The sequence below is a fragment of the Nilaparvata lugens genome, chromosome 5 (assembly GCF_014356525.2).
Source record: "Nilaparvata lugens isolate BPH chromosome 5, ASM1435652v1, whole genome shotgun sequence".
Lineage (NCBI taxonomy): Eukaryota > Metazoa > Arthropoda > Insecta > Hemiptera > Delphacidae > Nilaparvata > Nilaparvata lugens.
The window spans coordinates 57,335,384-57,349,046 of record NC_052508.1 but is presented as its reverse complement, the minus strand read 5'-3'; the positions used below and the strand labels follow the sequence as shown (position 1 = coordinate 57,349,046).

General features: G+C 34.2%; 1 protein-coding gene across 1 annotated transcript in view; it reads left to right on the top strand.

The window, feature by feature from the left end:
• LOC111045307 overlaps positions 1-13,663 on the top strand; it is an 89,721-nt gene that overhangs the window by 56,740 nt on the left and 19,318 nt on the right. Inside the window, exons 4-5 of the mRNA XM_022330683.2 lie at positions 3,966-4,172; positions 5,038-5,265. Of these exons, the coding sequence (XP_022186375.1) occupies positions 3,966-4,172; positions 5,038-5,265 (435 nt within the window). The remainder of the gene's footprint in view (positions 1-3,965; positions 4,173-5,037; positions 5,266-13,663) is intronic.

Below are 13,663 nucleotides of genomic sequence, written 5' to 3'. Positions count from 1 at the left end.
TCTAGCTGTCACATATCAGTGACAGTGAACGTGTCCGGTACACAGCAAATATAATTCCCATGAGTTCTAAAGGGACTATTCATACTCGTTCGGCCGTGCTGAGTGGGAACAGTCCAATCAGAACTCAAGGAAATTATATTTTCACTGGGTTGGTCTCTTTCATTGTCACTGATACGTGGGAATCCAGATAGATAGATGGATAGAGTATAGATATACATTACTTCTGGTTGGCTAGAACGATGTCAGGGTGTATGAGAAATTCCATACACTAACAATATTTTTTGAATTTTAGTCGAAATTGAAAATTCAGTAAATTAGTCTCTACATTACAAAATAAGTATTAAAAGTTTAAATAGTCATTCACACTATTAAGTCTGTTCGGTACACTTTTTTCATTATTTAAATTGGATAATCTTTTTCAATATAATTGTTAAGATCATCATAAGAGTGAGAAAAAGTTGGAACTGAAATTTTTAAGTGGTCTATTCCTCTCACGAGTAATAAGCGAGTTTTCTACTTTGTTGAAGTGCTAACTTTCCAGATCATAAACGGTTTCGACTATGTTATTAGAACTTCTCTTAAAAATTCAAAAAATGTATCTTTCCAAACTAAAACATTTTATTCCCCATATCGTTCATAAATAAAAAAGGAACATTTTTTGTAAATTTGATAACTTGTTGATTTTGGCATTAATCGCGAAAAAATGCATATTAGAACAAAGCCAATGATATACTGAATGTATTAAAAAAACTGCAATGGAAAATTCGAAACAGTTTATGATCTGGAAAGAAAACGGAATCTGGAAAGTTAGCACTTCAACAACCCATAACTCGCTTATTAGACCACTTGAAACTTTCAGTTGCCACTTTTTCTCACTCTTATAATGATCTTAACAATTATATTGAAATATACTATCCAATTTAAATAGATAAAAAGGTGTACCGAACAGCCTTAAACCACTCATTCATTATGAATACTTTCAGTCTGCTCTTGTATTTATTCATTCTAACAATCGTTCCAGCTTGGAGCATAATTAAGCTGATTCCCACATATCAGTGATGGTGAAAGTGACCGATACAGTGCGAATATTATTCCTATACGTTTTAATGGGTCTATCCATACACAGTCGATCGTGCTGAGTGAAAAGAGTCCAACCAGAACTAGTAGACATTATATTTTTAATGTGCCTGTTACTTTTCTGCTGGATTCGCACACCAAAGTGACGACAGTGAGTAGTGAAAATATAATTCCCATAAGTTCTCATTGGAATTTTCATAATAGCTTGGCCTAGCGGTAGTAGTTTGATTAGAACTCTTTAGGGAATTATATTCCCTCTGTTCAATGTTAGTGTCCAGCTTCACTGTCACTGATAAATGGGAATCCAGTTTAAAGCATAGAACAGTGCAAATATACTTATAAGTTACGGTGTTATTCATATTCAGCCCGGCCGGTTGAATCATTGATCAGATATTATAGGCTACCATTTTTGAACTTTTATGGGAATTTTATTTCCACTGTCACTGTTATGTGCGAATCAAGCTTAACTTTACTGGCACTGATATGTGGGATTCAGCTTAAAGCGTACTTGTGTTCACAAGTGTTCTCAATCTGTTCACAATCTTTGACCATTATACACATATACATTATATTACATTTTAGATTTTATATTTTATTTTATTTAAGTATATGTATGAATAATTATGTTTATTTATATGTTTAATGATATGTCATATTATAAAGAGTTTATTATACAGGGTGTTTCAGAAGTAGTGTCGAGAATTTTAGGGTATTGTACCTGGATGCTAGGAGACTACAAATGTCATATTTGAAGTGTCCAAAACTCAGCGGTTATCCTTATAGCTGCCATTTGTTTTTTTCACTTAAAAATTTTTATCTCAAGAACGAATGTTGTATTGATCTGAAATTTGGCATGAATATTTATGCTATAAAGACTCAACTATAAAAAATGAAAAAAAAATTTTCGTTGAAATTTTTCAAAATGGCGGCCATTTTAAATTTTTGATGGCGAATATCTCGAAAACCGTCCATTTTACAGAAAATTTACAAGAGACAAAAAAGTTAGCAAATTTTTTCACGATTCCAATGATACCTAATTTATCAAGATTGGTCGAAGAATAACAGAGAAATTAATTTTTTTCGTACTGCATGCATGACCACTTTTCACCATTTAAAGATCAATATTAATTTTTTTTATAATTTCATGAAAACCGTTCTTATTACAGAAATATATACAAGAATAACTTTCCTCCAAATTTTATTTTACATTGAAAAATATTAATTTCACTCAAATCGGTTCACTGATACTAATGCAGCAATTGCTCAAAATGCCGTCCTTCAACTTGATTACACAGTCTGCACCTTTCAATCATGGACCGTCGAACTGCTATAAAAGCATTTTCATCATCTTGAATGGCACCTGCTGCAGCAACCACTCTTGCCACAAGGTCTTCTTCGTTTTCTACTGGCGTGCTGTAAACAAGGTCTTTCATATGGCCCCAGAAAAAAAATCTAAAGGGTTGAGGTCAGGTGAACGTGCGGGCCACGGTACTGGTCCACCCCGCCCAATCCACCGCTGACGATAGGTCATGTTCAGAAAGTCCGTAACAACATTTCCGAAATGAGCAGGGGCACCATCATGTTGAAACCAAATATTATATCTGTTTGCAAGAGGCACATCTTCCAAAAGTTCTGGTAGTATGTCTCTTAAAAAAGTAATGTACGTGGGAGAATTCAGACGATTAGGAAGAATGTATGGTCCAATCACGTGATTACCTAAGATACCCGTCCAAACATTCAGCGAAAATCTATGCTGATAACCACGCACTTTGACCTCATGAGGATTGTCTAAGGCCCAGACGTGACTGTTGCGAGAGTTGAAGATTCCTTCTCTTGTAAAGCTGGACTCATCGGTAAATAACACATTTTCTAGAAAATTTGGTTGGATAATGTCTTGCTGAAGAAACCAACGGGCACAGATTACTCTTGGCTCATAGTCGCATTCAACCAATGAGTGAACTTTTTGAAAGCGGAAGGGGTGAAGTCTTTCCTTGTTTAGTACACGCCACACAGAAGAAGCACTTGAATTGATTTGCTTTGCAACTGCTCTCGTACTCGTTCTAGGATTGAAATCGAATTTCTGCAATACTTCCTCTTCAAAAGCAACATTTCGAACTGCTCGAGGCCTACCAGCAATTACCCTGTTCCGTTCAAATGAACCAACTTCTCTCAGCCGATTGTGAGTTCTTGTGAACACCTTGTCGGAAGGGAGACAGCGGTTTGGAAATGCAGCTGCATACATTCTTCTTGCTTCGGTCGCATTGCCAAGAGCTGCTCCATACATGAAGTGAATATCGGTGTACTCCAGCGAACTAAATTCCATTACAATAATTAAATATTTGTGTAGAAGCAACGTAAGAAAATATTGAAACTGGAAATTTAAGATAGAAATAAGACCTAGGAAACGTGAGACTAAGAAATAGGAAGCACTACATCTGGTTCTTTACTTTTAATGAAACAACAATACTTTTACAAGACAAACATTATCATCTGAAAACCATTGTAAAATCATCTGTTTGCCCATATGGAGCCATACCGAGTTTCAAAGCTTCATCTTAAATACATCTGGAATTAAAAAATTAATATTGATCTTTAAATGGTGAAAAGTGGTCATGCATGCAGTACGAAAAAAATTAATTTCTCTGTTAATCTTTGACCATTATACACATATACATTATATTACATTTTAGATTTTAGATTTTATTTTATTTAAGTATATGTATGAATAATTATGTTTATTTATATGTTTAATGATATGTCATATTATAAAGAGTTTATAATATATGTCTTGAATATAATAAATTGACAATAAATGAATTGAATTGAAGAGCCATTTTCTCAATTGAAATTCAAGTTTGTATGAAATTATTGAGACGGATGTTTTGTAGGTGACGCCCGAGGCGGTAACGTGCAGTAGCAGTAGCAGTAGCGAGGAGCCACCGCCGGCGCAGAGGCGTGCGCCCAACGTGCAGCTGTCTGTGTCACCGGCCGCCCTGTGTGGCCACGCCACGGCCCACGGCAAGGGCAAGCCCTACTCACTGGCCCCCACCCGCGCCCATAGCTGCAGCGAGCAGGGCGGCAGCTCTGACGAAGAGGTAATTTATTTATTCTACTTCCCAATATTTACAATTACAAACAATAAGAAAACAAAATCACGCAACTCAACGAGATGAAAAATAATAACCTATTGAAGTTTTTCCAGTTACCGCTTGATAATTTGACACCTTGTGAGACCGGACTCCCAATAATTCTCGAGTAATAATTATGCAATAAACAATAATGATTGGTTATTCTCTAATTCGATTAAAACTTGTCACTAAGTCTTAAGTAGCATGTAACATGTCATTAGAATGATAAAAAAATGATATGAAACTACATTTTAAAGCGAAAAAAGACAAGACATATTCAAGTCACTACAACATTCCTTCACAGTACAGGCACACATATCCACAACATGATCGAATCTATTTTAAAAGATAAGAAATATATTCTTATATTATTAATAATGTTCTATAATATTTTATCACAAATTATTTGTGATTCGACGGACAAAGAATTGAGAAAAAGAGAATTTTTTAAATAAAAGAGTGCTACTATGATGTATTCTATGATTTATTTCTGACTAGAATTTTATGTGTTTGTTGATATTGATACTATTTTGTGAGATGTTTTTGTGATTGTTGATTATAAGATAGCCTATTGATGTTGAATGAATTTGTGTTAGAATTTTAACGTGGTTGATACAAATTGTTTTTGAATTAGAATGTGGCAATAAAGATAATTTGAATTTGAATATAGAATGTAATACTGTAGCCAGTAATAGATTACAACCGTTAATAAAGCTCGGCTAGAGTCGTCACACAAGGCAACAGTAATAGCATTTAATTCTGTACTTGAGAAAAGTAGGATGTTCACTTGCAAGATTGGTTTGTAATTGAGATTGTTTTTATTGTTGTTCAGGTGCAAGGCCTGCTGGCGACGACGCCCGTCCAATTCCGCACGTCGCCTCCCCGCGGCACGCACCGACCGCATCGCACGCTCGCCCCCCACCCCTCGCCCTCACCCTTGCTGCCCCTCCAGCAGCACGACTCGTCATCCCCCCGCAAGCGCCACCGGCAGGCGCCCGCAAACGCCAGACATCCGCACGCCATACAGCGACCGTGTCTCGATTTCGAAAAAATGCAACAGGTAAGCCAGTCTTCCATCTGCCTTAGTATATTATTTGTTACCTTTTTTTAAACTTGTGACTAAGATGATTTCATTGTTTATATGTGGGACTTATGTTAGATAACATAAAGATTTGTGTCGTAGGGCCTTACGCTAAATAAATAAATAATAATTGTTACTATACTCCAAGAATAATACGACTTTTGACTCGGAGGAATATGCGGAGCAGAGAAATGGAGGGAGATCAATCAACCACTGTGATGGATAGAGTCATAGTAAGAACCGCAGTTGTCAATTTGTCGATTAGAGTCAGTCGAGTAAAGGCTTTCAGAGAGGAAACTCCGTAAGGTTAACATGAGCGCTTTAATATTCACTAGAAGTTAGAGAATGCTGGACGGTTCAGAACGGCAATATTACCGCAGTTGTATCCCCACCTCTGTATGCCTTCTCTGCTGCGCATGTTCCTGCCAAGTCAGAAGTAATCAAAGACCTTAAAGAGATATAGACCCACAATGCCTATGCCTTCCCAATGATAGCTCTCACTTGAAATTGAAGGCCGCCATTGGGTTAATTTAGCACGAGATATTATATAAATAATATTTGTAATACTATTGATCACAAAGGCATTGGTGGCATTGGTATGTAATAAACTTATGGGTTGCCCCCTCAATGGCGGATTTCAATTCCAAGTACGACACTAGCGCTGCATGTGAGTCTTATGCATCTTTAAGGTCTTTGGAAGTAATTTGTACGGAGTATAATATTATTAACTAGTTAGAGATTCAGAGATAGGCCCTAGTCAATAATTCACTAGAAAATGATCAGTTGCAAAATGAAAACTCTGACACCAGACCTTAGCCAGCCAAATCATACGATATTATCATTACTAAAAAGTCAAGAAGGAAATAAATTGATCCATTCATTTATAGTGATCATGATCAATTAATATGGAAATTGTCAATTATAGAATCTCTTCAACACTATTTTCCTTCCCGTTCGCACTTTGTGCGTAAGTTGTCAGATTAATACAGGTAAAACCAGTTGACGTGATTCGCGTTGACGTAAAACGTATGAGCCTAGTTTGTCCTCTATTTGCGAGCATCACGTGATCAAGGCAAGCGATGAGAGCTCTCAAGGGTTGGAGGTCTGGTTTGTGTGTGTGCGTGCGTGTGTGTGTTTATGCGAGATATGAGAACTCGCTGCACTCATTTGGCTGGCAAAGTTTGTGTGACACTGGTTTTCCATTACATTATTCGGGTATGTGGTGTCATTTGGACTGTACTCTACTGAAATATGGAATTGAAATACTATTAGAGAATAAGTGGGATAAAGTAGAATAGTCTAGGATAAATAGGAGAATGAGTGTTGAGTTGTACGAGGAAGTTGAGGGAGTAAATTACTAAAAATTCTATAGAAGAATAAGTAGGATAATGTAGGATAATCCAGGATAATGTAGGAGGAAGTTGATGGAGTGAATTACTGAAAATACTATAGAAGAATAAGTAGGATAATCCAGGATAATGTAGGAGAATAAGTATAGAGTTTGTAGAAGGAAGTTCAGGGAGTAAATCACTGAAAATACTATAGAAGAATAAGTAGGATAATGTAGGATAATCCAGGATAATGTAGTAGAATAAGTATAGAGTTTGTAGGAAGAAGTTGAGGGAGTAAATTACTGAAAACACTATAGAAGGATAAGTAGGATAATGTAGGATAATCCAGGATAATGTATGAGAATAAGTGTAGAGTTTGTAGGAGGAAGTTAAGGGAGTAAATTACTAAAAATACTGTAGAAGAATAAGTAAGATAATGAGTGTAGAGTTTGTAGAAGGAAGTTGAGGGAGTAAATTGATGTCCATTCTTAATATAATTGTTTAAATTTGGTTTTAAAATGCGATCACTAGTTCAAATAATATTCATTCAAATCACTTTAACGATAAATTCGATTACCGTGTTAAGCCATGTTCATACCAGAGTTGTCAACTGATATTCCAGCAAATTATTGCAAATTTCTTAAAAAACAACAGGCAGCATTTAACTTGTCTTCTACAGAAAAAAATGACACCTTTTTTGAGAAAATTATTTGTAAACAACATTTTGAAGAGAACTCTGGTGTAAACTTGGCTTTAGTGAGCACACTGGTTTTATAATTCATTTTACTTAATTCATACAATAAGTACATCATCAAAATGATAGGGAGAGAAAAAATACGGTAACCTTGTGCTATTCCTCTCCCAAATTAAGATAAGGTTACACATAGCAATTTTAACCTTTCAAGCTTGTTTATTTAACTCATAGAATGACAATTGATATTAATTTAATAAATTAAACATAAACTACCATGCAATTTTTTTTAATTATTAGTTACCGGTACACTGTAATCTACAGTAGCCTACAATTGAATAGCATCACATTTCTACTTCTAAATCAGATCCATCTATTTAGGCCTTCTAAGATGTGTGTCTGTCCCAATGTCCCAAGCTTGTAAGCAAGCACTGCCAAATTTGCGTTATCTGTTTTGAATCTGCTGTTTACATTGTTTCTCTCAGCTAGACTACTATCTATTTTAGGTGCATCTATTTTGCTTGCTTAGTGCTCGAGCCAGAAAACGTGGACATGCTTGAGATGAGAGTGAGCATTGTCGAACTGCTGCCAAACGACTTGGAATATTGTTCCAAGAGTTTTTGAGTTTTTATCTAAAACAAGATAACTTATAAAAATAGGAATCTTATACAACTAGAGAATATAGAATGCATGTAATGCGCAATAATTACATTTTATACTCTGCATACAACGGTTTCGTAATTTTAGTATCCGTCAGCATAATAATATCCAATATTTTACAGAAAAAAATACCATTCACGGTTCAAATTTGTCGAATTAGATTAACCAGACTGGAAGATCATATAGGGTCATATATTATCCTTCAGTCTAGTTGATCTTATTCAATCAATTTCACAGATTTCATCGTGAATGTTTGTTTTTTTTTTGAGAAATATACATTAGATTTGCTGAAAATATCCTCCGTCAGGTAATCCCAGAAGGTAATCCCCATATATTCCGTCTTATATATATTTTTTTCATTCCTCAACATTGACAATTCAAAATTTGCTATTGAACCTTCCTTATGTACGAATTAACTAGACCCCTTGTCTCTTTTTCACTGTTATTGATGAAAATCATAATGATTATCTATGTGAATTAGTAATCCTGTTCATTGTTCCGACCTTACTAATTCTAATTTTAATGCTAGAATTTTACTTATTATTGAAAGTTTTGTTGTATTATGGTAGGATAATCAACAAACGTGCAAATTTGCTATGAAGTAGCTAATTTTTGTGATTCATTGTTTATAGAGACTTCCATTACAGTATTGTCATAACAAAAATATTGTATGGTACTTTCTAGATCAGCTTTGTGTTCCCTTATTTTCTCAAAACTTTTCTATGATTCAGTTTTCTTTTATCATTTCATTGTAGTTTGATGTCATAATTACATTGATAATTTGAGATTTATATGTGTTTGATATTGAGAACTGTAAATATAAACAGTTGATAGAAAAGGTACTCTATTCCTATTCTATTGTTCAACTTATAAAAAGAAAAATCCCCAGATATTGTAATAGAATCTCTAGATTCCATTTCAAGAATAATTATTTTAATAGAAGACTGCCTTCTAAGAATGTTGATATAAAAGGTACTCTATTCCTATTCTATGGTTCAACTTATAAAAAGAAAAATCCCCAGATATTGTAATAGAATCTCTAGATTCCATTTCAAGAATAATTATTTTAATTGAAGAATGCCTTCTAAGAATGTTGATATAAAAGGTACTCTATTCCTATTCTATGGTTCAACTTATAAAAATAAAAATCCCCAGATATTCCAATAGAATCTCTAGATTCCATTTCAAGAATAATTATTATTTCAATAGAAGAATGACTACACATCCTGATAAAATGTAAAGTTTCTATTTCAAGAATAATTTCAATACCCTCTCAAGGCGCCTGTAACTGTTATGGTTTGAATTGCGCTTTACTAGTACAACAACCTTAATTTAAAAACGATTTCTTAATTTCGTTGAAAATATCGTCCAGGTCTTCTGTATCACATTTTAATTGGTTCTCTGTCTTATTCAATAAAGGAAAAAATTATGAACTACAACTACCGTATAATAGGCCTAACTAATACCTTTCATTCGCTTGCTTGAATACAGTATATTCAGTCATATTTGCTGGGTCCAGAATTCGTTTCAATTTAATAATTGAATTATTATTATGTATTATTTCTAAAGGTATTCTAAATGTTACCTAGGAAAGTTAAGGAATCGTAAGAAATGTATTCTTAGGATAAAAAATATGCTGCTTGACTAACACCATAGAAATGTAGTGCACCCTTGAGCTAGGGACCTCACCCTGTTATCTAGAAGCAGCTCCCTATAGGGCTTTCAATTTTAGAATGATAGTAACCGAACAGCTGTTTGCTAAACAATTGGAAACAGCTGTTTTTACGACCCTCTCAAAAATGGTAAGTGAATGAACTTCGTAGTACACCTGAATGAGGTGCAGGTGTCGGCAGGTGTTTCCTTGTTGAGGTCGACTGGTTGGGTCTTCCCTGCTTTGTTTAGTAGGAGCTGACCAGTTTTTTCGACAAAGTACACTTGCATTTCAATGATATCTAGTCAGGTAGGCTCGTGCTGCTATACGGACAATTACCTTCTTTGTAAAGCGAGGGTTTCAAACAGGGTGTCCCAGTTGAATGTCACCATATTTTCACGTTCAGTGTTTCAACCCTCGCCCTCTTGGTGGGGCCCCCAAAATGAGAAGGGTTGAAGAGGTGTGGCAGAACTATGCTCGGGGTTCACTAGCAGTGCTTAGCTTCGCTGCCTCCCCTTCTCAGTAATTATCGCCTTCTGTTGTTCCTTCGTGATCATTGAACGTTCCATCCCAACCCTTGTCGAATACTACTCACTGTTCAAACCACGCACAAATATACGGTTGTACTTTTCTCGAAGCTCCTTAGTTTTCTTGCACTCTTCATTGATTTGTACACCTTTGATTAATATATATATTTGTCTATGTATACTAGTTATACTCTTTTCCTGCCTTCTCAACTCCTTAACTCTGCAGTCTCCCTTGTTTTTCTGATAAATAAATGAATGAAATTCATTGGTTTGAACACTTCTGGTTACTCTATACAGTTTGTCCCACGAAAGGTGTAACAACCGAAGACCATAGATTCTACATCATTATAAATTTGCAACAAAAAATGTTCAGTGAAATTTTCTTATATCGACATTTTTTTCGAGATATATCGATTTCTCGATATTTTTTAAAAACGTCAATTACTAGAAAACCATCAATCAAAATCTAATTCTAAGGATATGGTTAGAAAGAGGAAGAAATTTCCAATAAGATTTACATAATTTGCTGCTTTGTGTGACGTTTTTGAACTTTCTATGAGCGCTCAAGGTTAAATAAAGTGCATTCGTCGATTTCAAAGCCAAATTCCAAACTGTTTGAACGCTCATAAAAAGTTCAGAAACGCCAAACAGAGTAACTAATCATATGAATCTTATAGGAAATTTCTTCCTCTTTCCAACCATTTCCTTAGAACTAAATTTCCACTGATAGTTTTCTAGTTATTGACGTTTTTAAAAAATATTGAAAAGTTGATATATCTCGAAAACTGAGGTCAATATAAGAAAATTTCACTGAACATTTTTTGTTGCAAATCTCATGTCGAATCTATGGTCTTCGGCCATTACACCTTTCGTGGGATACTCTGTATATTTGGCTCTGTATCCCAGATCTATTCTCTCCCTCTCTTCTGAACTCTCTTCTCAACTCATGAACTCTGTAGTCTCCCTTGTTTTTGTGATAAATTGAAAAGAATATCTCTGAAAATAAAATATCTTCTACCCAATTGAAAAATCAACTTATTAATTAATATGTTGATCAATTTTGTTTGAATTCATGCCTTCTATACTTAACGTAAAACTAAATATACAACTCTTCAAAATCAGTTTAGTTTCTTCAAAACTAAATATACAACTCTATTAGTTTAGAGTTAAACTAGAAACTATTTAGTTAAACTAGAAACTATTTAGTTTCTTCAAAACTAAATATACAACTCCTCAAAATCAGATGAAATTATTTATAAGTATCTCACCTAAAAACAATCATTCTATAAAATTAACGGCTCTTTGAATAATTTCATCTCTTGTTACATTGATAAGAGTTTAATAGCTTCTGTTAAATAGCTACAGAGAACTGAGATAGTTGGTTATTATTTTGTATTTGAAGATAATTACTGTAAATGAGATGAACTGCTTCAAAATCTATAGCTAATAATTCATAATTACAAATTATTCAGTACTTCTAAAGATAAGAATTTTGTAAAATAGATTGAATTGATTTAGGGTGTTCGGGTCTCGTAAGAAGTCAAACTACCTCGATATGAACTGAAAAATATAAAATTAAATATTGTTGGTATGGGTTTTTTTTAGAAACAGTAAGAAATTGTGGAAGTTGGTCAAATTAAGTCATATGTATCCTGTTGAAGGAATGGAGAAGTCTCTTTTTGCATCATCTCTTCTTCACCACCCCAGGCATCTGTTACAAAGACATACAGTATCTACTCATTTGCATTTAGTGTATGCAGATCTTCTCTCATCCCATTACCTCGTTCCAAGATTCTGCAATTTCCACAACCCCCCCCCTTTCTTCATCAACTTCCGGCTTTGTCTTGTTCGTCTCCTGGGCTTCCCCCTCCCCCACCCTCTCACACTCATCACATGTTTTGTGGTTGTTTTTTCTGTTATTTTCTCCTCGTTAAGAAAGAAGCCCGTGCCTTGCCACTCTACGGATCTTTCAAATCTGTCCTTGAAACCTTTTCTACTCTTCTTGTCCGGAGGCATTTCAATGTTCTCCTCCCTTCTTCCTCTTGCTTTTGTCATCCTACTCTTATCTCCACCATACATTTTTCACTCTAGATTTCGAATTACTAATATTAAAGAATCAGTAAGCTTCCCTGCTCTAAAACCTTGCTTCATAGAATAATAAAAATGAGTTATTGGAAGATGTTGTTATATTGATACTTCTAAGTTGACAAGCATTAATTTGTTAATTCATTAATTATTTAAGCATTAATTCATTAAGTTGACAACGTCATAATTCTTATAGGCTCCAGAAAATAGAGAAATATTATATATAAATTGCAAATGGCGGACGACTGTTAGGAACGAATGTCGAGTAGCAACTTATTCAAGTCGAGGACGATACTGTCGATAATGAGCAGCTATGTCAATAGCAGAATTTTTAATATAATGTTTTATTAGCCTGTTAGTTTTGTTGCAGATTGAAAAATTGGGATTTTCCATTAGGACTAATAAAGTAATCATATACAATAAGGCAGACAATAAAACTGTAGATAGGACTTCATTTCCATGGTGGAAGGGATCTGTGAGTCTGGGACCACAGCTAATCTAAAATAGATTGGCAAAAATATATTCCATTAGGGCTCAAAATCAAAAATAGATTCTATCAGAGCCCCAAAATATGTTTCAAAAATTGATTCTTTTAGTGATCAAAAATATCCATCAAAATAGATTCTTTCAGAGCTCGTATTATTTTACATCCAATAAGATAATTCCTATAATGTAAATTCATAACAACAATGGACTGTTTGAGAAGATTCAAGTAGAAATATTGAAATTATATTATTCTTCATGTAATTGACACTTATTCCACTATTATTGTTTTCCACAGTAATAAATGAATGGAAATTATTCAAAGTAAATAATACCAAGCCTATCGAATCATGTTACTGATGCTGAAATATTGCTACCAACTCTTATTCATCAATATGTTTGACTGCGTATTTTACTCGATGAATGTATTTTTGAATCCAATTATTTGATAGGAGTTATATCTGATATGGGTCTCGGAGCATATTAGCTGAACTAGGCGATCATATTTCGTTGATTTGATAATTGTAGGAATCATTTTTTTCGCAGTGTTATAAATTATTTCATAGCTCAATTTTAACTGCATTGAAAATTTTACCACTATTGTGATTTAATTTAGTTGTCGAATTTGACACTTCGTAGTGTCCTGATGAGAAGTCCATTGAGCTAAATCCATGAATGGAAATAGATAAGTCAGCGATTCAGCTACAGTAATTCAACTCTCTATTGATCTATTATTTTCGAACAAACAATCTTTTGTTGTCTGAGAAATTTATTCAGCAACTTTATTATAGTCATTCCATATACCGTACTAAATTTAAATTGTAAGACGTAGTACTATTTTTCTCCTGAAATGAAAAATGCAGTATTCTTATTGTATTCTATCGTAATTAACTGAATTAAATGAACAAGCAAATAAGTAAACAAACATAGATCAATAAGCTTTCATGAG